Source organism: Macrobrachium nipponense, chromosome 6, assembly GCF_015104395.2.
Source record: "Macrobrachium nipponense isolate FS-2020 chromosome 6, ASM1510439v2, whole genome shotgun sequence".
Lineage (NCBI taxonomy): Eukaryota > Metazoa > Arthropoda > Malacostraca > Decapoda > Palaemonidae > Macrobrachium > Macrobrachium nipponense.
This window is the reverse complement of record NC_061108.1, coordinates 34444107-34470947: the sequence shown is the minus strand read 5'-3', so window position 1 is coordinate 34470947 and position 26841 is coordinate 34444107. Positions and strand designations below refer to the sequence as shown.

Sequence of the window (26841 nt, the reverse complement as noted above, 5' to 3'; positions counted from 1 at the left end):
TCGTCTAGCCACCAGGCCAAGGTCCTCCCTTACTTCCTCTGTGAGAGGACCCAGGAAGGATTGTGGATCCCGTGCCTGTGACCAGCACTCCTTTAGTCTCCACTGGAGAGACCGCAGGTGAAGACGCCCGTGAGGGACTAACTTCTCTGTCTGGCTGCCTCCCTGAACCTGCTGATCCACGAGTCTGCGGGGAAGACTCGTGCTGCTACCGTGTCGATCAGCATGCCTAGGTACTTTATCCTCTGCTTGGGTTCGAGATCTGACTTCTCGACATTTACCACAATCCCCAGATCGTGGCATAAGTCGAGGAGTCAATCTCTGTCCTGTAGCAACTGTGAGCGGGAGCTCACCAGGACCAGCCAATTGTCGAGATACCTCATCAGATGTATCCCAACCGAATGGGCCCAAGCCTACACCAGAGTGAACACTCGCGTGAACACCTGTGGGGCGGTTGAGAGACCAAAAAAAAGTGCCCTGAATTGGTACACCGTCCCGTCGAGGATAAAGCGGAGGTACCTCCTCGAGGAGTGATGGATGGGTATTTGAAAATACGCATCCTTCAGGTCCACTGAAAGCAGGAAATCATTCTCCCTGATGGAATCGAGCACTGAGTGTGCTGTTTCCATCGTGAACCGAGTCTGGCAAACGAATCGGTTCAAGGGAGCAAGATCTATCACCGGTCTCCAGCTCCCCGTAGATTTCTCCACCAGGAAGAGTCAGATGTAGAAACCCGGTGACTGATCTTGCACGATCTCCACAGCTTGTTTGCTCAGCATGGTCTTAGCTTCTTGTTTCAATGCTACGTCCCTCGCGGAACCAGGGACGTACATCTGAAGGTGGACAGAATGTGAAGTGAGGGGTGGCCTCGACTCGAAGGGTAGTAGATATCCCTCCTGAAGGACATCCACTGCCCAAGTCTTGGCTCCATAGCGCTGCCAAGTTGCCCAATGGCTTGCCAGGCAACCCCCTACTTCCGGCAGCAGGTGAGGGGGGAACGCCGTCACTAGTGTTTCCCTCTTCCCCTTCCACTTAGCCACTCTCCCACGAGAGGAGGCGACTTGGAAGGAGGGCTGACGCTCACTCCTCAAAGCAAAAGAGGAAGGCTGGGTCTTTCCTTGCGCTGACCTCGATGGTGCTAGCGTCTTGGGAGCGGAGGAAGAGCTAGCCAGGCTCTGAGGCTTGGCTGCAGTTGCTCGAGACTGCCCAGAAGTACTCGAGACAGTCACTGTCCTCAGTTCTCCGCTTTTCCACCGCCGCATCCGCCATCTCTCTGGGGAAGAGAGAGGATGAACCCAGCAACGGTCCATTACATAGACCCAGTGTTACCTCTCGATCGACCGCTCTGGTTACCCGAGCCAGGACTGAGTCCCGTCGTCTCAGTACAAGGTTGGCCCACAGGTTGGCCATCTGGTGGGTGAGGTAGGAGATGGCCCTACCTCCAGACTGGCAGTCTCCCGAACGCCGAGTCTTCCTCAGGAACGAAAGCTCCCGAGAAGGCTGCAACTCTGGATACTGTGAGGGACCACAGATCCAGCCAAGAGACTGCCTTGAAAGATGCCATGGCAGTCGCTTCCAGGGCCGATGCCTATTGCTGTGAGAACCAGAGGTTCTCGGACAGCAGGTAATGAAGAGGTACTCCCGGAGTTAGCCTAGCTATTTCCAGATCAACCTGCTTGGTCAGCAACAGGTCTACTGAAGGCACATAGAAACACTGCTGGTGAGGCAGAGGAGGGGGAAGCAGCTTGTCTGACCTGCTGGACCTGAGCGAATCCTTCTGTCCGGAGATGAGCGTTCACTTGGTCCAGCACACCGTCGACTAAGGTGGACCCGGGTAAACCCACCGTCGCTCTGGGTTCCATCTTGGGTCCCTAGAATGACTCTAACCTCAATGGAGGGTCAGAGGGAGCAACCACCGCTCCTTCCCCGAGGTCGTTGTGCTGATGAATCAGCACAATGACCTCTGCAAAGGACCACTGTATCTCGGGGGTGATCGCGTCCTGAGGCAATGGACCGTCAGATCCATCCATCCATCTTCAGGAGGAAGAACCTCGCCAGACCCCTCGTGGTTCCTCCAACCACTTGCGCGTACGATCTGCTAGGTCCAAGGACCGAGCCAGGATCGTAGGCTCTCGTGGCGGGACCATAAGGAGCGCACTCCTCACGGTCGCCCCTGCTCGCCTCGCTCCTCCCGGTGTAGCCTGAGGAGGTTGAAGGGACAGATGAGGAAGACCTGACGCTCCTGCCCTGCCTACCAGCAGGTCTGGACCAGCGGTCTCCGTGTGGAGAAGCGCTGGACCGAGGACGGTAGCATCGGTCTCATGTGTCAAGAGAGCTGCTACCAGTCGTGCGAGCCATCCGGTCCCGGCGGGAGCAACGGTCGGGTGACTGGTAGTGTCCACTGACGAGGTGAGAGCGAGCACCGTCCTCTCGATGCACTATGGTACCAGGTGACCGGAAGGACTTCTTCCCAGCCTCGACACATGAACGGTCTGGTAAGACCGTCACGTCAACCCTGAGAACCGGGAGATCGCCACGAGAGCCATCGCCGCCCTGGCGAGAGTCACCTGAGCGACTCTTGCCAGTCTTCCGCTCCATGCCTGGGTCCTGACGGTGAGCGTGCTCAATGGTCTGGACCTTGGCTGCATGGTCACCCGTAGGTGACCGTACACTCCGTGGCGCAGCCGAGACGATTTCCGGTCCGGAGGCAGAACCTCTGGAGCCGGGAGCAGAGGTACCAGCAGTAGTCGGGGAACATAGGGGTACCAGCAGTAGCTGGTACCCCTACGATCCCCGACTTTTTCTTCCCTGAGGAAGGAGAGACGGGCCCCGTTCCCGGAGGAACGGGAGAACCAGCGGATCCGGCACAGACCCTTAGAAGTCTCTGTGCAACGCCAAGAGGCGGCAGAAGACGACGACACCTTCCTCTTCTTCCTGGACTTCTTCTTTGCCAGCTTCCTTAGGACAACTGACAGGTCCTCCATCCAGGATGGAGCTGGGGCAGTTGCAGTAGCAACACGGCCCAACTCCACCTGTCAGGAGGGACCTGCGGGAGCAGCAGCACTTCCACGGGCAGGTATGGAGACAGCAGGCACAGCAACAGCTACCGGAGGATGGTCTAGAGGGGAGCTCTTCGGGCACTCGAAGTCAGGAAGACAGGCGAGGACAGCAAACCCAGGCGGCGGAGGAACCATCTCCTTCCGCAGCACGTATGGCAGCGGGGTCAAAGGGGTTACCGTAGTGATGTGCTGTTTATACACCAGGTGCAGAGGTGCGGCACACCCTGGTGTAGAAACTGTGGTGGTAGTCCTCATCTCCACCCCATGAGTAACAGGGGCCACAGCCAAGTGTTGGATCAGCCCCTGGATACTCGGAGTGCCCGGGAGACTCAACGATCGCCACACCTGCTGAAGATCTCCACCCGCAGAAGGCAGACACACCTGGAGAAGCAAAAAACGGTTTAATAGGGGAGTTCCTGTTTGCTCAGAGGGGGAAAGATCCCACCCTGAACGGACAGAAGACCCGAGTACAACTCCAGGTCGAGGTGTCGTACTCCTTCCTCTGCACTGACAAATTGAGCAAAGAGGCGGAGCGGGACACATCCCCCGAAGGGGAGAGAGCCATCCGTAGGAGTTGGCTAGGAGGGAGAAAGGAAGACGACATATCTATCACCAGAGGTGTCGAGGGAGAGCTTTCCGACGACACCTTGGCGACTTTACGTGGTTTCCTCCTCTTCTCATACAACTCCCACTGCTCCTCCGACCAGGAGACACAATGATCACAGGGTACGGCCTGAGAGCATTCACGCCTTCAGCACCAAGTACACAATGGATGAGGGTCCACAGCATCGCTGGACCAGAATGTCCCACACTTGCGGCCTCCCACTCCAGGGCACACTCTCCAGTTGGATGGGGGGGGGCAAAGGGGCTTCTCCACTTCTTGGGACTGCATGGTATCCAGCGATGCAATTCCACACAAAAATATAAAAAAATAATTAATAGAGTAGAGTAGACCCCCCGTATTCGCGTTCTCCAGATTCGCGGACTCACACATTCGCGGATTTCTCTCGGGAATGTTTCCCTGCATTATTTGCGGAAAATTCGCGCATTCGCGGTATTTTTCTATGATAAATATCCAAACATTCCTAGTTTTTTTTATTAATTTCATCATAAAATGCACTTTTTGTGATAAAACTATTAAAAAAACCATGTAGGAAAATTTTTAGTGGGTTTTTCTTGAGTTTTAACTAACAAAATAGGCTGTTTTTAGCATTTTTATAGGGGTTCCAAACATTCGCGGGTTCTAACTATTCACGGGGGGGTCTGGTACGCATCCCCCGCGAATACGGGGGGACCACTGTACTTACAATTCTACACACACTAAGTATTCTCAAAGAAAAAGGCAGAAGCAGGTAGCTTTAAGGTTGTTTTCAACAATATCTCACAACAGAGGCTGGCAGAGAGGCGAGCACACGTCTTCACCCGACGGCAGTCAAAAGCAAAGTGATATGTTTACCTCCAGTCAGGTGGGACTCCAGACCATCGGACAAGCAGTTACTGCTGAACTACCTTGTTAGTAAATCTTACGACCGGTCCAGCTGGCGCTGAATAGTAATTCCTTGTGTAAAGGACCGAGGGCTTGTATTACATGTCGGAACAAACTGTAATTTGAACTATAATTTGTATTTTTCCTAATCTAATAACCTGAAGGTCTTTACATAGGAATTTAGCTTGTGAATGCAAGCTGGAATGGCTGTTTAAATTTTCAAACAAGGTTGTTAACTACTGACAGCAGGGGGGGAAGCCTGCCCACTCATCGGTCTGCACTTCACTTTGCCTTTTGGCCCAGGTACCAGAATGTTAGGAAAAAAGGGATTTTGACGTAGAAAAAATCTATTTCTGGGCTTGGCCCGTGTCGCTCCGTGAAATAGGTTCCTTTAGCACTATTTCTAAGGCAAAATATTGTTATAATACCAGAGAACAGCTAAATTGGAAATGCCAGATTATTCTGGCTCGCTCACCTTTATTAAAAAGGTGTCGGTATGGTTTCTGGGGCGAGTGAAACCACTACCACAGGTCCTTTTCCATTTAGCCTCTTCCTACATCAAAAATGACAAAAAGAGAGGAGCCGACCTAAGGCTCACTACCTACTACCGTGTAGGTAGTGCCTCTGCCGCCATTCCTTTGATAGCACTACTACTACGCTGCACACGCGTTTTATTTTGCTGTGTTGTGTTTATCGCTTTTTTGGAATTTTCTTTCAACATGGATCGTCAATCTGCTTCTGCATCCAAGTTAAGTACTGCTATTATAGTTGACACTATTTAGGGGCTGCCCTTGGCAGGTTTAACCGAATTATTTAGGTTTTTATGAGTCGACGACCCACGCGGCGCCGGCCCCGAGCCACCATAGCAGCGTGCTCCTTTTTCTCCTCATTTCGTGTCTCACGTGGTCTCCCATACCGAGTGAGCTCGAATTATTATAGCAGTATTGTTATGTCATTAATTGTTATTTTATTTTAGGTGATGCATTATTGACGATTTTGTCTCTACACGGGGGATTTTACCGAGCACGTGTTCCCGTTTCGTAGCCTTTCGGAACCCTACCGAACCAGTTTTCATGCATGCATGTTCCTTTTTGGTTAGGTTACCTTGTTAGGCTCTGAGAATTATGCTAGTCCTGCTTTTAGTCCTAGGCCAGCTGCTCGGAGTTTCCAGGTCTTGACCACCCTTCCCAGTTGGTCCTGCCTAGTCCTCCAGGACGTTCCTCTTTCCCTTCACCTCATTTTATTTCCTTTCCCCCCGTGTATTCTTTAGTTTTCATTTTATTTTATCTCATATCAGTGAGTCGGCTTCGGTTGGCCTATAGCCTTCCTTTCGACTGGCCTTCTTCACCTCGCGGGTGTCCGCACCCAACCGTGAGGAGTCCAGACGATCACGTAGTAGCCACCTCACTACCGCACCTCTCCCTCCCACCCCCCGCCATCTCCCACCCAGGTGGGTGATATCTCGCTCATGTTGTCGCTGACAGCCGATCCGAGTTCCACCTCGGGGATGGAGGGAGGCCCCCACGGGGACCCACGGTGTGCGGTTGGCGCTACCGAGCCGTTCTCATTCCAAAGTAAGGGAGGAGCTCGGCTCTACCCATCCTCGGCCGGCCACCAGGCTCGGATGAGCTCAGCTTCCCTCGGCTCTCTGGGCCGTATCCTTGCCCTTCAGTCACTCCCTCCAACCCGCTCTGGCGGAATAGGATTCAAGCATAGCCGGACTCCTTGAGGGTGATGACTATTTGGAGGCTCCGGCCTCCGGCGGGCTTACATTATTTCATTTATCACCTTATATTCTTTTATGTATTTGTCTTAGTTTAACTTTGAAGCCAACATGCTTCTCAGGGAGCTACCCCTCCCTTTTAGTTTAAGTCTTATGGCGGAGTTACCAAGCTCCGCCACCTTACCCGATCTCTCCCATCTCGACACCCGGTACCTGCTTGGACTACTCCTTCTCCAGTGTATGGCAATAGTAGCTTCAGTAGTTTTCTGTTCTCTGGTGTCACCGGAAATACGGTTAACTACTTGCTACTAGCTCTACCGGATTCTCCAGCATGGTGCATGGCAAGAGAAGGCCGAGATGGGGATAATTTACAACACTGGAACACTCCGGCGTTATGGCATATCAACCACTGGCATTGTCCGAATGGTTAACAATGGTACTCATGTATCATTTCATTTACAGGCCACCCATTGTATGGAGACCGGCTGCAACGCCGTCCTCCAGGATCCCTGTGGGCACGATGTCTGCCGGACCCACGCCACCTGCGCAGTCCAACTAGAAGGTTCAGTAGTGTGGCATCATGAGAACTGTATCACCTGCCACGATCTCGTGGAACGGGTCTCCTCTGATGTAAGTGACTCTCCGGCATGTACAAAGACATACAGGGTGGACCACTGTAATATATATGTCAAACATATGCCTCCTAAGTTAAGTTATAATAATAAGAGATAAGTTTAAGTTTAACACTAACCTTCTCTTACAGGGAGCCCAGTCTGTTTGGGATGCTGCTCTCTCCACCCTCAAGATATGGGTGGGCGGCTTCAGGCGGAACGTAGGCAAGGCAAGGCCATACATCCTCTCCCATGAGATGGCTACGTTGATCTTCCCCGGGGGGAAGAGCACCGGCTACGTAGACCCCGAAGTAGCAGCTCTCCTCAGCTTCTATTCAAGACGCAGTGTCCCAACACCCAGAGGAGGCTTCGGCGCAGGAGGTCGCAGAGGAGGTCGCGGCACTCGATCTGGACGTCGAGCCCATGACTGTGGACAGCATGGGCAACAGTAAGGATGCTAGTGAGGCAAGCTTTGTAGGTGCTCAAGGCCTCCCCTTGAGCACATCTAGACCTTCTTCTCCTTCCTCTTCTACTTCCTTCCAGGGATTCTCGGGGGGATTTCCGTCATCTAGGTCGAAATCCCTCTTGGCGATCCCTAAAGTCAAGGGCAAGCGTGACTCTAAATCGCTGCCAAAGCCCCTTCCTAGAAAATCAGGCACCAGCCAAGTCCATAAAACTCCGGCTCACCATCCCGGAGTGGACAAACTCAAACATGGGTCTCTCTCCAAGGGGTCGAAGACCAAGTCCTCCAAGGAAAGAGCCCACTCTTCCCCTTCCGATCCTGTGGCATCCACCTCTAAAGGTGCGATACCGAAAGTATTCAAGGAGAGGCCACAGCCTCCCTCCTTCGACTAGGAAGCATTCGCATCCAATATGATGCAACAAATGGGGAAAATGGTTGGAAACTTGGTCAATACCAAGTTTCAAGAAATCTTACAAAGGCTGGTCACTCACTAGACCATAGTCGCAGGTCTCCAGCAAGGCGTAGCGTCGGGGCTTCAACAAGCCGGCCAAGTACCCCAAGGCCAGGTTATGCCGGACTCCTCCACTCTCCCTCCCTTCCACCCAAGCAACCCATGGAGAGTAACTAACTATGCACCTTTCGTAACCGGCATGCTTACAATTGAGGGCTGCGGAACTCGAAGGATTGAGGACTTCGAGTTCCACCCACCAGGGTTGCAAGCCCCTTTCATAGGCTATGTCCGTCTTACGGAATCTGCCTTGATCAGAGAGGACAAGGTCCCGAAAGAGACGGTCATCCTCTCTCGGGACCAGGCACAACAGGCTTGGATCTGTAACCTCGAAGAATGGCAGTGTGTTAACACAAAGGTTACGGCCTTCAGGAGTCCATTCACAATTTTCACTGTGGACGCGGAGACCCCAATCCCATTCACATCTAAATTGGCAGAATTCACTCTGCAAGCTGCAATGAGAGATGAGCCTACGACACCAACCACAGAAGACGGCCCACTTCCCCTGGTACACAGCTGCAGAGGACTGTCGGACGTGTCCAGCCATCTCTGTTGCTGCGCTACGAGAAAAGCCTCTCGTTCGCAAGAGATGGTGGATAACAGCCAGCCGTGAAGTTGAAGGGACTGGACTGCTTGGTGGTACCGTTCTACGTGTGGCTGGGCTAAAAGGTTGTGCCAATTGGGTAGTTCTCTCGGTGCGTCCGCAAGAAGAGCCAGCAGGTCCGGATACCAAACGGCTTGAGGTCGTTTGGGAGCCACCAGGATCATTCTGAGATTGGGAGTGACCAGCACTCGACTGATCACTTTCCGAATCAGACAGAAGGGAGGAAAGGCGTAAACGAAGAGGTTGTCCCAGGGGTGTTGGAGAGCGTCCTCTGCAGCTGCCCATGGGTCCGGCACGGCTGAAAAGAAAACCTGAAGTTTTCTGTTGTGCCGGGTGGCGAACAGGTCTACGACCGGTCGCCCCCACAGGTTGAAGAGCCTTTCTGCCACATCTTGGTGTAGAGACCATTCGGTTCCTATCACCTGATCCCGATGGCTGAGCTTGTCCGCTACTACATTCCTCTTGCCTGGAATGTAGCGTGCTGACAGCTCTATCGAGTGAGCCGTGGCCCACTCGTGCACCTGCACCGTCAACTGGTGAAGCGGAAGAGACACTAGGCCCCCCTGCTTGTTGACATATGCCACTACTGTGGTGTTGTCGCACATCAACACCACTGAGTGTCCCACCAAGCGGTCCTGAAATTCTTGGAGAGCGTAGAACGCCGCCTTGAGTTCCAGGACATTGATGTGAAGGTGCTTTTCGTGATGGTCCCACACACCTGCAGTCAGCAACTCCTCCAGGTGTGCGCCCCATCCCTCGGTTGATGCGTCTGAGAACAGCAGCATCTCCGGGGGGGGAGTGCGTATGGGCACTCCTCTTAAGAGGTTCTTGTCGTCGAGCCACCAGGCTAGGTCCTGCCTCACCTTGTCCGTGAGAGCCACGGGAAAGTAAGGAGGATCCTTCGCCTGAGACCAACTCTCCCTTAGCCTCCACTGGAGAGACCGCAGGTGAAGACGCCCGTGAGGGACTAACTTCTCGAGTGACGACAGATGGCCAATCACGACTTGCCATTGCTGTGCTGCCTGTTCCTGCCGAGACAGGAACCGGCCGGCTGCCTCCCTGAATTTGCTGATACGCAAGTCTGCGGGGAAGACCTGCCCTGCTACCGTGTCTATCAGCATACCCAGGTACTTCATCTTCTGCTTGGGTTCGAGATCGGACTTCTCGTAGTTTATCACGATCCCCAGATCGCGACAAAACTTGAGGAGTCGATCTCTGTCCTGCAGCAACTGCGAGCGGGAGCTCGCCAGGACCAGCCAATCGTCGAGATACCTCAGAAGACGTATCCCGTGTGAATGGGCCCAAGCTGACACCAGAGTGAACACTCGCGTGAACACCTGTGGGGCGGTTGACAGACCGAAACAAAGTGCCCTGAATTGGTACACCGTCCCGTCGAAGATGAAGCGGAGGTACTTTCTGGAGGACTGATGGATGGGTATTTGAAAATACGCGCCCTTCAAATCCACTGAAAGCATGAAATCGTTCCCCCTGATCGAGTCGAGCACTGAGCGTGCCGACTCCATCGTGAACCGCGTCGTGCGAACGAAGCGGTTCAGGGGAGAGAGGTCTATCACCGGACGCCAGCCCCCCGATGCCTTCTCCACTAGGAAGAGGCGGCTGTAAAAGCCCGGTGATTGGTCCTCCACGATCTCTACAGCTCGTTTCGCCAGCATGGTTCTTTGATCTCCTGTCGAAGAGCGTTGGTCCTTTGATGATCCCCGGACATAGGTTTGTAGATGGACCGGTTTGGAGATGAGGGGGGGCCCAGACTCGAAGGGTAGCAGATATCCCTCCCGAAGGACGTCTACTATCCAGTTCTCGGCACCGTAGCGCTGCCAAGTTGCCCAATGGCTCGCTAGGCACCCCCCCACTTCCGGCAGCAGGTGAGGGGGAACGCCGTCCCTAGCGTTTCCCACCTCGTTTCGACTTCTTCCCACCACCTCCTCGGGGAAAGGAGGGCTGGGAGGAGGGCTGGTTACGGCCTCCTCTCGCAGAAGTCGAAACAACAGGAGTCTTCACACGGGGCTTAGACGGTGCAACCGTCTTCGCCGCCGTGGAAGCGCCAGCTAAACTCTTGGGCTTAGCCGCAGTTGCTCGAGATTGCCCAGTAACCTTCGAGACTGCCTAGTGAACTAAGCGGTCACGGTCATCAGTGCGCCGCCTTTCCACCGCAGCGTCCACCATCTCTCCGGGAAAGAGAGCGGGGGAACTCCTAATAGGTCCATTGCGAAGCCCGAGTGCCGCCTCACGCCCGGCCCCCTGACGCTGTAGAGGAGGAGGAAGCAGCTTGGAAGACCGTCCGGATTTCAGCGAATCCTCTCGCCCTGAGACAAGATTCTCGACTTGATCCAGGACTGAGTCTGCAAGCTCCGATCGCGGCAGCCCCACCATCATTTTGGGTTCCTTCTTCGGACCCCATAATGACTCGAGCCGGGACGTGGGCTCGGCCGGTGGTAGCGGCGATCCTTCCGCAAGGTCATTATGCTGACGAATCAGCTTAATGACTTCTGCAAAATTCCTCTGTATCTCGGGAGTAACCGCGTCTTGCGGAGTAGGACCGTCCAGTCCCTCCAGCAAGAACAGATCCCGAGATACTCCTCCTTTAGAAGGAGGAACAGCGACAGACCCCTGACGGTCGCCTCCAGCTACTTGCGCGTATGTCCTGGTCGGTCCTAGAACCGTGCCTGGTCCATACGGCGTCATAGCGGGATCGCGAGCGGCGCACCTCTCGCGATCACTCCTAGGTACCTCGCTCCTCCCGGTGTAGCCCGAGGAGGTTGAAGGTACAGGAGAGGCAGACCTGACGCTCCCCCCTAGCTCGCTGGCAGGACCAGCGTGCTTGGAGGGCTGCTTTGTCTGATCGTCAACCCGCGGGTGGCGATCGAGCAGCAGGCCTAGCCTTGCCGCTCGCCTGGGGCGAGAGGCTCGGCTGAGAACGTCGACGCTGATCTCTAGCGTTAGGCGACCTGTTGCTGGTTACCGTCTCCGCCCGGTCCCGATGGGAGCGGCGGTCAGGTGACCTGCTAGGCTCGCTGTCGCGGTGAGACCGGCGAGCGTCCTCTCGGCGCGTCGAGCCGCTGGTACCAGCCGTGGCTGGTACCGACGGCCGCGGGGACCCCTTCCTCGCCTCAACCCGTGGCTGGTCAGCGACCGTCACGTCAACCCGAGCAGCCAGCTGGTCGCTGCGAGAGCGTCCACTGGCCTGGCGAGAGTCGTCTGCACGACTCTCACCAGTCTTCTGCTCCGCGCCTCGGTCTTGACGGCGAGCGAGCTCGGGCGTCAAAACTTTGGCTGGACGGTCTCCCGTGGAAGAGCGTCCACTCGGTACTTCTCGCGAACGAGAAGCAGCCGAGACGGATTCCTGGATTTAGCGGCAGAACCGCTAACACCCAGGCGAGGATGTACCAGCCGAGGCTGGTACTCCTCTAGTCCCCGTCGTCTTCTTCTTTGCAGAGGAAGAGACAGGCCCCGTTCCCGAAGGAACAGGAGGACCAGCAGAAGAGCTCCCCGAATCGCCTGAGCGAGACGGGCCCTTAGAAGATCCCGAAGGAGTCTTCTTAGGGGGGGAGGAGGCAGCCTTCTTCTTCTTCGGCTTGGTAGCCTTAGAAGTCGAAGGGGAAGAGGAGGCAGCAGACGACGAAGAAGACGACACCTTCCTCTTCTTCTTCGCCAGGCTCCGCAGGACAGACGTCAGGTCTTCCATCCAGGAGGGAGCCGGGGCAGTTGCCGAAGCAACAACCCCGACTGCACCTGTCCGGAAGGACCTGAGACTGTAGCAGCACCACCAACAACAGGAGCGACAGGAACAGGTACAGGAACAGCAGGCACAGCAGCGTCTGAAATAAAAGGAGCAGCAGGGACAGCAACAGGTACGGCAGGTACGGCAGGAACCACAGGAGAGCCAGGCGTCCTGTCGGCAGCTACCGTCATTCTTGGCACTGGCGGCAGGTCTAGGGGAGTACTCTTAGGGCAGCGGAAGTCCGGGGTCGGCAGCACAAAGAAACCAGGTGGCGGTGGCACCGTCCTCTTTGACACGGCAGTAATGGGTTTGTGTACCGCAGCTGTAGGCGTCACCGTCATTACATGCGGCGTATACACTAGATGCGGCGGCATGTCATAGGCTGGTGTTGTGATAGTGGTAGTGGTCACCACACCATGTGTGACCACTGCCGACCCCGCCAACCGCTGAATCAACCCCTGAATGCTTGGCACTCCCTGCAGCCCCAGCGACTCCCACACCTGTCCAAGGTCGTCCTTCACTGGTGGCACATCTGCGGAAGCAACAGTCGGGTTAGTAAGAGGGGTTCCCTCGCGCCTGGGGGGAGACGAACCCCACCCAGAGCGGACGGAAGACCCCGAATACAACTGGACGTCCGGGTAGCGGGCGCCCTCCTCCACACTCGACGGATCGAGCGAGGAGAAGGACTCCGCTACCCCCCCCCCCCCCCCGCAGGGGAAGGCGCGAAACGTGGGGGCTGACCGGGAGGCAGGAAGGAAGACGAAGTGTCAGTTACCAAAGGAGTCACTGGAGAGCTTTCCGATGACTTCTTTGGAGGCCTAAGTCTCTTCCTGCCCTCGTACAGAACCCACTGCGCCTCGGACCAATTCATACAAGTAATACATGGCTCGTCCCGGGAGCATTCTCGCCCCCGGCAACGAGTACACACCTCATGTGGATCCACATCCACAAAAGATCTAAATCCGCCGCATCTACGCCCCTCCAGCCCGGGACACACTCTATGGGCGACTGGGGGGCGCGGCGAAATCTCCATTTCTTGATCACTCATGATTCAGTCAATGCAATAAAGAAATGCAATAAAGTACTTACAATTCATATACCACACTAACAAACCAGAAAGAGGGCTGAATTAATCAAAGCAACGACAATAGCGGGCAGAGCGATGACGAACACGTCCTGTCTCCACACGGCCGAAAGCAAAAGTGATTTGTTTACCGCCGCGAGACGATCGGACAAGCAGTTAACTACATTTCTCCCTTTGTTCGAAGCTTACGACCGTTCCAGCTGCCGCTAGCTACTTCCTATTGTTAAAGGACCGAGGGTTTGTATTACGTATCGGAACAAATATTATTACTGTAACGTAAAATGTGGAAGCTTACCTTTCGAGTGAGGCTATCTCCGAAAGTGGCGGCAGAGGAGGAGGAGGACAAACGGCAGATACGTATACTTAACTTTACGAAACACAAAAAAATGTCAGAAAAACAAACTGAACTTTACAAAACACATTAACAAAACTGTAACACTTAACTTTACAAAAAACTTAAAATAAAATTTATTTTGTCTTTTTTTTATTTTTACATTTCTTTTTACTCTTTTATACTTTACATAATTTCAATTTCTTCACCACCGAATGGATGCAAGTCCGTTTACGGAATTTTTCGAACCACCCATGAGAAGCCTTGAACTCTGGGGTTGCTGTTGATGTCCCCTCTCCGCCATCGTCTTCGGCTTGGGCAATCAAATCGCCGAAAATAGCGCTGGCCTTCTGGCAGATCGACGTCTCGGTTATCGTATCGCCATCGATTTCTTTGTCCTCGATCCATACAAGAAGCAGCCTTTCCATTTCATTATGCACATGGCTCCTCTTGTTGGACAAAATAGTCACGCCCTTGGAAGGTGTAGCTGCTTTGATGGCTTCCTTCTGCTTAAGGATGGTGCCTATCATTGACGGATTTCGGCCATATTCCTTAGCGATCACACTCAACCGCAAGCCAGCTTCATACTTTTTTATTATCTCCATCTTTGTCTCCATAGAAAGCATTCTCTTCTTTCTGTGAACTTCAGCAACTTTCTTGGGACCCATGACTATATGTACTGTACGTAATTAAGTTACGTATGTAGTACGTATACTAATTAGGTTCTCACAACACGATAAAGTAGCACAACGAAATAACTAACGAATTTACGATACTAAACGAAATCGTTGGACCGAACGAATGCCACATGCGTACGATAAAGCTTCGGGTGCGAAGTGGCCGAGCGAAGGAACGCCACCACATAAGATGCATGATGGGAGGGATGCTGTCCAATAGGAGAGAAGGATCTCATGGCTTGGCTAGCATCAGGAACCAATGGAAGAGCAGGAGGATGGTGGCGAGTCTACTAGAACTAAGATGGCGGCGCGCAGCGCGAGTTACAAAATTGTTATCGGGCGAATCTCGGACTTTCAGAAACCTTTCGTATCTTGAAAACTTTTCGTAAGTTGAGCAGTAAAATTTTTCGTGTCAGCTTTCGTATCTCAAGTTTATGTAAGTTGAGCCTTTCGTATCTCGAGGTACCACTGTGTATATAAATATATATATATATATATATATATATCTATATATATATATATATATATATATCATATATTATATATACTTATATATATATATATATATATATATATATATAACTTATAATAGATATAAATATATATATATATAATATATATACGTTATATTATAAACTATATTATAATATATATATACTTATATATAGATTCTATATATATATATAATATTATATATATATCACTTATATATATCTCATATTATATATTAATATGATATATATAGTATATACTTATATATATATATATATAATTATATATATATAATACTTATATATATATATATATACTAATATATTATATAATATAATATATATATATATATGTATATATATATATATGATGCTGCCCTCTCTCTCTCTCTCTCTCTCTCTCTCTCTATATATATATATATATATATATATATATATATATATATATATATATATATGTGTGTGTGTGTGTGTGTGTGTGTGTGTGTGTGTGTGTGTGTGTGTGTGTGTGTGTATATATATATACATATATATATATATATATATATATATATATATATATATATAGTATATATATAACAGTTTAACAACCTAGTTGTTTAACCTTTGATATGTGCTTTAATAAATGTTTGTAGATTGAACTATTACAGACAAGGTAGGTTGGCTAACTGGCAATAATAGAACTGTGATGAATGTCTCTAGGTCCACGTCGTAAGTTAGGTAGCTTGGAAGAATTTTAGCCTAAGCTACTACCGATATTGGCTACCTAAAAATTATTTTTCATACTCATTGTCCAAACAAAAGTTCTTTCGTAGCCTAGTGTCATTCAGTGAAGTTTACCAAGCGGGCGAAATAGAAGTGCTTTCTTATTCCTTTCCATAAATCCACATAGGCTACCAAGAGGTAATGCACCCATATCTTGCCACCAAACTGATGTTAATGAAAGGCTTCCCCAAAGTAAACCATTAATATATAGTAGGTATTCCCATTCTTAATTAACAAATTCTGTGCATGGCAGAAAACACTCATCTTTTAAATAAAACCGTCTGCCCTAAATATAATAACAGAACTCCCAAATATAATAGAATAATAATGGAAACAAAAATCAGAAGCTACCTAACTAGGGTGCAAGTAGGTAGTCGGTACCTTTGACAACGTCGGGTGCAAGTAGTCGGTACCTTTGACAACGTCGGGAAGAATGAAACTTAGCATGTAGTACCTATATTTGTAAAGTGCGTTACAATAGTTCATTTATTAATGTTTCAAACTACGCTTGTAACTACAAGTGTTAGTGTATTTATTAATGTTTCAATCTGTGCTTGTGACAGCATTAAGTAAAGCATGTCAACAAAATCTGAAAACTGGTAACACAACTGAAGCATCCACGATAGCTACTAGTGACCTACGTGATACCCCGCTCGTCTCACATTCAAGCACTGCATTTTCATCCTATAAGAGATTTGAATGTTACACTAACCTGCTGCATAACGGGGACAACAGCCCGGTAAATCTTCTCGAGGCAAATTTAATAACTGACAAAGCTGATCTTGCCATTTGTTCAGTCATCTTGATACCAATACCATCTATCGTAGCTACAACTTGTACAAGCTCAAGGACACGTACTCAGACCCTCGACCAGCGGTGAGCCACACTCGACTGTCAGTGTGTGTCAGTGTACTGGCTGTACTCGATTTAGTCTCGCCTGTCTCTGTCTGTGAGTGACTCATGGACTCTGGTCTCGTCCATCACATTTACAAACAAAATAGTTAGTTCTCGATTTCTCCCTTCTATTGTTTGTTACTATGTCGGTGATGTGAATGTTAATGCTATTTAGGTTTTGAAGGAAATTCCAATTGTTGATTCCCTAAAATAATATCACACAAGCAGTTACGTTTCATATAATTTCGGACAACACTAGATAATACAATTCAAGGTCAATCGAATAACAAACGCTTGACCTCGCAATCTATCAAGCATCCTCGTTGTTTTTTTCCTTTTTACCTTCACGATAAACTCACGATAAACCACCATTATAATTGTTACTAAACTTCCTTACGTCTATCTCACGAAAAATACGTTTGCTGTTCTTTAACTACGTTTTCATCGTGGATTGTGATTTAAAGATAAGCTAGTAGATAGAAAATTGATAAACCGTTCCCTAGTGGACGACTACGATTATATATATATATATATATATATATATAGTATATATTAATATTATATATATTATATATATATATATATATATATTGTGTGTGTGTGTGTGTGTGTGTGTGTGTGTGTGTGTGTGTGTGTGTATATATATATATATATATTATATATATATATATATTATATATATGTATATATATATATATATATAATATATATATATATATACTATTATATATATATATATAATAGTGTGTGCGTATATATATATATATATATATATATATATATATATATATATAAAGGGATACCTAAGCCATTTTTCCTTCGTGGCTTATACCTTTATTTATGGATTAATCACCTTCCAAACTTTCGTGATTCAGTTACACACACCACACACACACACACACACACATATATATATATATATATATATATATATATATATATATATACATAATGAGCTTTAAACTTCAAGAAAAGACAAGAATATGAAGTCGATGCAAAACAGGTCAGGGATTATGTTAAAATTTCCCCATCTTGTGCAGTTTCCAGGATGTACGCGAGGTCGTTAATCTGGATAACTGAGTATGGCTTTGCCCAGTCACTTCTGTGGACTAAGTTAAGCCAGTGGATTGCAAGGCATTATTAGTGAGACTTTACGAGGCTGCATTTTTATTTACGAAGATTAGCAGCAGTAGTAACACAGGAAAGACATGCGACATTCCGCTGACATAACCCAGACTGACTCGTGATGTGGGGAATTTTTCTTCCTGTTCGGGTCTCTTCTGTGACTGAAATTTCAGTGTTATCAATTATTTTACACATTATTTTTCCATGTTTTTTTACATTAGTACACCTGAAGTTACAATGACTTATATCGCATACTTTATTATCAATTACGAGACTGCTGAATGAATTTCAGATCAAGGACAGAATATGCAATGAGTACAACTAACTGATACCTAGCCCAACAGTTAAATAGGATTTTTTTACCAATATATATATATATTGTGGCGGGATCACAAGCTTAAAAAAACAAGTGGCAAATTCACCGCGCCGCCCCCCCCCCCCCCCCCCCCCCCCCCCACATAAACCTAATCAATACAGCTGCCAAACTCACCCTCTGTCACACTTTCCTCTTTACACTACAGCATACACGTAGGACAATTGACCTATACCTACACACACACACAAAAAAAACACTCCAGATACTCCGGGCTATCCTGTACTGTCCGCTGGTCGAGGTCACTGAGACACCACCAACAACAACCAAGAACCACAACCCAACAACACAACAACCAAGGACTACAACCCAACAACAACACAACAACCAAGGAACACAACCACAACCACACACACTATAAACAACCAAGGAACACAACCACAACCTCACAGAGAACAACAAAAACTCAACAACACAACAAAAAACCACTGCACAAACAACACAAAAAAGCAACACACACACCCACTAACAACAACAAACTTAACAATAACTAACATCAGATCAACATAAACACAACTCAAACGAATTTCAATGCCTTCACTAAAATGCTGCCAACACTACTGTTATCACCAGCTCTCACCAAAGACTCACCAAAAACTCACTCAAAACACAGAACTCTGACAGCTAACAGCACCAGCAGACAACCCAGAACTCACCAACAGCCAATCCAATCATTAACTATCCATACAGCAATTACACCCTCTCTCTCTCTCTCTCACACAGATGTTGTCAAGTGGAACTCCATTACTCCTCCATAATACACACACACACACACACACACACACACACACACATATATATATATATATATATATATATATATATATATATATATATATATATATATATATTCACGAATCATTCCAAATATCTGGTTATTACATTACCAACCGTAAAATTCAAAGTTACCTCACAGCAGCCAGATACTTGAATTTTCATAACAGATAAAATACGACTGAGTTCTCTAAAGGCCACAGAGATCCCTTAAAAAGCTGTATCAAATATGTGAGAAATCAGACTAAGTGTATCAAAACATGTGAGAGGTGTTCATATAGGCTTTAGTTGATTAAAGGGCATCACTCCATCAAACAACTTTAACTGTCTCTGTCTAAAATAACTTTCAGAAAATTGAAGGAGCAGCACAATCTTTCACTTTGCCATAAACCACTACATAGATTTAATCCTATTACTAGTGGTCAATACATGAAACGCTTTTATAAAGACTTTGAATAAAAAATTTAGCTTAAATTCAAAATTTAAATGTGGAATTCAGTCTTACTGTGTAGCAAAATTTTGCTATTACTTGAAAACAACACAAAATTTAATTAATTCTTGAATTAAATTATTGATAGAAATCAAAATTGATAAGCCAACAAGAAATGAAACTAATAAAGTAAAATTCAAACTATTAAGAAATACTTAGGATTTAAAAAGAAAATCTAAGTTAATGAAAATTACCACAATGATAAAAGTATGAAATTAAATCCAGTATGCCATGTTAAACTAATAGAAACAATTCCGAAAATTAATAAAACAGAAAATGGAGAAAAAATTGAAACAATTAAATAAATCCACCAAGTACTTCAAGTCGACTTAAAACGGTAAAAATATCACTTTACCTTGTACCTCAAATTTTTGCTTTTGCTGCAACTTCAAAATTCACCAAATACTTGATAGGCTTGTCACCAAAACAGTCTAATAAGTGCTGTTACAAGAATTTACACTAATGTAATATCTGTATTATACAGATTTCACAAATCAGTACGCAAAAACACTTCCATACGAAATTATACAAACACTAAACAGTGAGCAAGTACAAAATCTTTACGTTATTTGTGTTCAAACCACACGATCTGGAAAGAGAGAGAGAGAGAGAGAGAGAGAGAACCAGCGCAAAATGTCTTTGGAAAAAGAATGAACATGAATTTTGTCTTTGCATTGCAACTTCTGGTTTTATGTAACTTACCTTCTGCAATCTTACAATAAAATTGCAAGTTCATAAGTTTTTTTTAAAACGAGAGAGAGAGAGAGAGAGAGAGAGAGAGAGAGACCTTACCTTACAGACGACTTTACAGCTCGTTCGGGTTGTCCCAGGTCCCTCAGTGCCTCTAATGTGTACCAGAGAATTTCTAATGCATCTCCCGGTATATTTAGCACCTTCCAATCTTGGATGATCTTCGATGCAACTTAGATATTCGTCGAGCTGATTCTTAAACACATCTACGCTCACTCCTGATATGTTCCTCAAATCAATGTCCTTTAAATATACTCCGAGTATATTTAAAGGACCTTGCCTCAAATGAGCTAGCAACGCACTGAATAGACGCTGAATTATCGAAGCTGGTGCGTAGTAGATTAATGTCCTGTGTGCTTTCCTTAGTTTTCCTGGTATAGTTTTGGGCACAATTAATCTGCCTCTGCTTGTTCTTTCTGATATTTTTAGCTCCGTGATGTTTTCGGTAATTCCTTCTATCTGTTTCCATGCCTGTATTATCATGTAGCATTCTCTTCTCCTTTCTAGACTATATAATTTTTAAAATTGTGGTATTTCCCAGTAGTCAAGTTCCTTAACATCTTCTATTCTAGCTGTAAAGGACCTTTGTACACTCTCTATTTGTGCGATATCCTTTTGGTAGTGTGAGTACCATATCATATTGCAATATTCAAGTGGACTAGTACATGTTTTATAAAGCATAATCATGTGCTCGGCTTTTCTTGTTTTGAAGTGCCGTAACAACATTCCCATTTTTGCTTTGCATTTTGCCAATAGTATTGCTATTTGATCATTGCATAACATGTTCTTATTCAATATCACACCAAGGTCTTTAACTGCTTCCTTATTTGTGACTGTCTCGTTATTAGGTCTCCTATATGCAAATAGCCTTCCTTCTTTATCTCCATAATTTATTGATTCAAATTCATCAGGGTTAAATACCATCCTATTTACCTCTGCCCATTCTTATATTTTGTTTAGGTCTCTTTGTAGCGAGTTCCTATCTTCATCATAAGTAATTTCTTTACTTATTCTTGTGTCATCGGCGAAACTACTCACTACTGAGTCCTTAACATTACTGTCTATGTCTGCAATCATAATAACAAATAGCAATGCAGCTAACACCGTACCTCGTAGCACACCGGATATGACCTTATCTTCATCCGATTTCTCATCGTTTACAATCACTATCTGTTTTCTGTTTTCCAAAAATTCTTTTATCCATCTTCTTACTTTGTCCACTATATTATGTTTTCTAATTTTCTTTGCTAATATATCATGGTCTACCCTGTCAAAAGCTTTTGCAAAGTCTAGGTAAACCACATCTGTTTCTTTTTCATTTATCATATTTTTATATATGTTCTCATGGTGGACTAACAGTTGGGTTTGTGTACTTTTTCCGGGTACAAAACCATGTTGTTCTATATTAAACAAATTATTTTTCATTAAATGTTTCATTATATTTTTTCTTCATTACCCTTTCATAATATGGGATGTTAGACTCGCTTGCCTATAATTACTTGCCTCTAGTCTTGATCCACTTTTGAAAGTAAGGGTAATATATGCTAGTTTATGTTCATCATAAATCTTGTCTGTATCTACACTTTGTCTTAATAATATTGCGAGTGGCTTTGCGATAGAATGAGCTACTTTCTTTAACAAAATGGCACGGACCCCATCTGGTCTGGCTGCTGATCCATTTTTAATTTCATTAATAGCCTGCACAATATCGGCTTCATTCATATCTATGTCCGATAAATATTCACTATTTTCATCCCTTATTTCTGTATCATTATCTTCATTATCAATTCTAGGTGTAAATTCTCTCTTATATCTTTCTGCTAATATGTTGCATATTAGCTATTTTTCATTCGTTAATCTCCCTTCATTTCTTAGAGGGCCTATAATTTTCTACTCTTCTTTTATTCATTTTTTCGCATATGAGTAAAATAGTTGGAGGTTTTGCTTGATATTTTCTAGGGTCTTTTCTTATAAGTCCCGTTTTTCATTTCTTTTGATTGTATAATCTTTTGTTCTGCATTTTCTATCTTACTTTTTAGTTCCATCACTTTCCATGCATTCTTTTCTTTTGCAAGACCTTTTTTCCACTTTCTGATTTTCTGGAACAAGATCCTTCTGTCTCTTGGTATGCATGACTGATGTTTACTTTCTTCTTCGGTATGTACTTATCCACTATTTTCTCTAATATTTCATATACTATATCCGTATTTACATGTATATTATCACTTGCAAATATGTCTTCCCAGTCTTTGTTTAACTTTTCATTTATTTCTGACCACTTTATATTCTTACTATAGAAATTGTATTTTCCATATCCTTCCCACTTTTTCATCTCTTGCTTATCTGTTTTCACTTGCTTTGGAACGGACTGTTAATTCTATGACATTATGGTCTGAAATACTCGTATTATACACTATTATTTCTTTAACATAATTCACCTCGTTCACAAATACTAGGTCTAAAATATTATTCTTTCTTGTCGGCAGGTGATTTATTTTCTGAATGTTGTGTTCTTGTAGCATATCTAATAGCTTTTCAAATTGCCTCTTATCCTCTGCACTACTATTACTCTTTTTTATATGTATAAATACAACCACAATCTCCTATTCGTTCTTTCCAATCTACGAAAGGAAAGCTAAAGTCTCCGGATAGGAGAATAGTCCAGTCTTGGTGATTTCTACATATATCATCCAATACTTCTATTATTATGTCAAACTCTTTAGTATTAGGGGGTCTGTATATTACGATGTTCACTAATTTTTCAGATTCAAATTCTGCCGCTATTAATTCAAATTCTGTGTTACTATATTTCTCACATATTTTTACTTGATTTATATCTCTCCCATATATCGCCGGTCCTCCTTGATTCCTATTTCTTATATCTGATCTATAAGTTTATCTGATCATCATTACCAGTTTCTTGGGAATACCAGGTTTCACTTATATACATTATATCTATTTTTTTCAGTTTTGGTAAATTCTTTTAAGAACTCTATTTTTCTTTTTGAGTTACTCGTAACTAAACCCTGCGTATTCATCACTATGATGGTTTGCGTGTTATCCCCTTCATTTAATATGGGTAATAATAAGGATTTTTCCATGTCTCTTTACTGTTCCGGTATGTTGTTCTTTTCTTCATTTCCAGAATTTCTGACATCAAAAAATAAATTTTTTCCAACACATTTGATCTTCCATCTTCATATTTATTCATTTTGTGTATGTATCTGCATTTATTTCCATATCTGCACCATCCCCTGGTATCGTATATACAGTGTTTGTTCCTTGCACTCTACCTAGGTAGAGAGAGAGAGAGAGAGAGAGAGAGAGAGAGAGAGAGAGAGACTTTATGATTAACTCACCACTCACACATGGTCTCAGCATAACAAAAAATCTCATTTAAAGCTAAAGTAAAACTCTTAAATGACGTCATGGAATAATCTAGAAAGAAAAAAATGACGTCACTTCCTGAAAATGGTGGACGGGATACAAAAATTATGTAATCTTACGGAAAACTGTGCAATTGCTATGTGCTCTGGAGAAGAGAGGAGTGAAGACCCCCTGGAGAGGGAGGAGAGAGGAGAGAGGAGAGAGGGAGAGAAGGAGAGAGAGAGAGAGAGAGAGAGAGAGAGAGAGAGAGAGAGAGAGAACATACGAGTTCAGTACAGCACATGGCTAATTGTATGACTGACATGTATACAAAAAAGACCAAGAACTCGTGACGACTAGCAACAAAGCACCTGAGACAGAATCTTTTGGTGATGAAACGCTATTATGTCAACGCAGGCTAAATGATTTGGAAACTTGAATATCTAGGCCTGAGCAAATGTATCCCTTCTCATATACGTTACTCTTTAGTAATTTCTAATATTAATTCTAAGTTAATGTTACTGTGAAATCTGAACATATATTACAAAAGATACTACAATGATTATCACTATTACTCAGAACACATTTTACAAGGCAATATTATGGTATTCCTTCCCTCTAGAAGCTTCGTTATGCCAGGTTTGAATCCAACGAGTCACAACCGGATAAATAATCTGCACTTCCATTGTTCCTACCAGGAATATGTTCTATTTTTATATGATACGGTTGCAGGCACAAAGACCACCATATTAATCTTCGGTTCTGGTTTCTCATTTTATGAATAAATAAATGAGAGGGGATTGCGGTCAGACAACTAAAATTTCTTCATTTCTAGGACTGTTTACAATGCAAACAGACCAAGAAAGTAATAAAGAAATTTTAGTGTTGTCTTATCGAGCAAGAATAGAGAAAGATTGCACATGTATCGTGGGCTGGACTGAAGAATCCATATTTAAAGGGCAAATTCCAAAGAAATCGTCATCTTTTTGGTCTAGGGTAGTACAGTACACAAGTTCGACAGGTGAAAAGCCTTTTGAGGAATTAGGAAATTATGCGTTAGCTTGTCTAACAACACCGACAAGTAATGCAGTAGTTGAGCGGATGTTTTCTACGGTAACGAATGTAAAAAATAAATCAAGAAATGGCTTGGGTTCTGAAATATCAGAGGCCACAATTAGAGTACGAGCTTACTTACAGTTCCAAGGCAAATGCTGTCGTGATTTTAAACAATATATGTGAGAAAAGTACCGAAGAGAATGAAGCTGATAATTTTTTTGAGCTCCTGAATTTCAGTAATTAAGTTTTGACATCATCAGCCATCCCTAAACATCTTATAAGATGAATGTAAACATTTCTTTCACCCTTTTTCTTATGCCAGATTATTTTTACTGTAATTTCAGTATCTATATGTTAATGAATGATTCTTGACTATCTTAAATATAGGCCTATAGATTAGATTTAGATAATGCCAGCAGGGAGGAAGATGTGAAATATATAAATGTCCTTACCACTTAGATTGGGGATTTAGTTGTAATTTGGGGTTTTGTTTAGTCATCCTCAACAGGAATAACATCCTTAGCAAAAATACATATTGTGAGTGAAAGTATGTGTTATGCATCGTTATTATCTCACTTGCGTAAAGTATTCAGTGTATACCTTATATTTATCGCGTATGTCAATTCTCTCTCTTTCACACACACCTGTAGTGATCGTCATGTATGTTAAAAATAAACGTATGTGTGTTTGTGCGAGTCAGCGTTGATTGTTTATTATCTTTGCATTTTTCCATTTTATGTTTGTTTGTAAATAAAAAAAGCGTTTATTTACATATGTATTTCTTTGTTTACATATTTACTTATTGCCATTTTTACTGTCAAAGTAATGATGATAAAACAAAATGTTAAAAGTGCTTAATGTTATTATGTCAGTAGGCCTGTTGAAATATTTGGCCGAATTTTGGCCGTGAAGGAGTAAAAGGTTGGCATTCAGGTCTCTTGGCAGTCTGGCAACCCTGGTTTACATACACTTCAAACTTTTTCAATGCTATCATTAAGACGAATGTTTCTTTCTCTATGGTTGAATACACTTTCTGATGCCTTTTCAGTTTCTAAGACATGAAACAAACAGGATGTAAGATATCCCTGTTATCTTCTTGAAGTAGAACGGCTCCAATTCCCCGGTTAGATGTAAGTTGTATCAACTTGTATTACAAATTTCTAATTGAAGTCTGGAGTTTGAAGTAGGTACTGGTCTTGAAGTTAAAGTGGCTCTTACCTTCTCAAACGATTCTTGACATTCGGGAGTCCAAACAAATTTTGCTTTGGGTCAAGTCTGTTAAGGGAGCATCTATGGCTGAGAAATTTGGACAGAATCGGCGATAAAATCCTGCCGTGCCAAAAATCATTGTTGCTGTTTCCTGGTAGTAGGTGGGGTAGCCTTACGGATATCTTCTACATTAGCAGCTACAGGAGCAAGAAGACCTTTTCCAGCTTCGAATCTAAGATACTGAACAGCTGCCTTTCCAAACTCACTCTTTTCTAGGTTGAGTGCTATTCCAGCTTCAGTTTCTTGAACACTTTTCTTAGAAACTTCAGGAGTTCTTACCATGTTGTAGAGTCAATTACTATGTCACCAAGGTATGCACCTACTCCTTCTATAGATCCTTGTAGTTGATCCATCACTCGCTGGAATGTTACAGGTACATTCATCGGACCAAATGGCAAAACGGTTTATGGATACAGTCCACAAGGAGTAATAAAAGCTGACAGCAACTTAGCATTTTCTTCCAAGGGAATTTGATAATATCCTTTCAACAAGTCTATCTTGGAAACAAACTTGGTTTGTCCAATATTATCAAGTAAGGCAAGGGATAATTGTCAGCCACACTGATGGAATTCAGTTTCCTATAATCAGTACACATCCTAAATGAACCATCTGGTTTCTTCACTAACACACATGGAGAACTGTAATGACTTGAGCTGGGTTTTACTATAATCCATGTTGCAACAAATATTCAACTTCCTTCTTTAGAGCATCTCAATGATAAGGTGATAAGCGAAAAGCTCTCGGTTTAAAACGGTTTCCATCCTCTCTAATATTTATCTCATGCTTTATCAGATCGGTACACCTAAGTACATCTACAAATATTGCTTTGAAACTTCCAATCACTTCACTCCACTCAATTCACCACTTTGATCAACACTCAGATGTTTTAGTTTACCCTCCGAATATTTCTTAATTGAAGAGACTTATTCATCTTGCTTTCTGCTCCCAATTCATAGACATCGTCGTCTTCTGTGGATGAAGTTGTCTGTGTTACTGAAACTGTTTCAGTTTTATTCGCTGAGAAGTAAGGTTTCAAAAGGTTCACATGCATCTTCCTCTGTTGTTTTCCTCTTCCTGGCGTTTCAGTCACATAAGTTCGATCACTTAACTTCTCTATTATCTTGTAAGGACCTTGAAATTTGTTGGTAGGGGGAAATCTTTCCACTGGTAAGAACACTAGAACTTGCTGACCTGCACTCAAACTTT

At 44.9% G+C, this 26841-nt stretch overlaps 1 protein-coding gene across 2 annotated transcripts in view; it reads right to left on the bottom strand.

The window, feature by feature from the left end:
* The window catches only part of LOC135216174 (trimethyllysine dioxygenase, mitochondrial-like), a 189199-nt gene extending 172726 nt beyond the window's left edge, over positions 1–16473 (bottom strand). Inside the window, exon 1 of one of the 2 annotated variants that reach the window (XM_064251302.1) lies at positions 16251–16473. In XM_064251302.1, the coding sequence (XP_064107372.1) occupies positions 16251–16339 (89 nt within the window). In that variant the 5' untranslated portion in view covers positions 16340–16473. The remainder of the gene's footprint in view (positions 1–16250) is intronic. The other variant, XM_064251301.1, reaches the window with a different exon arrangement.
* Between the last annotated feature and the right edge of the window lie 10368 nt (positions 16474–26841).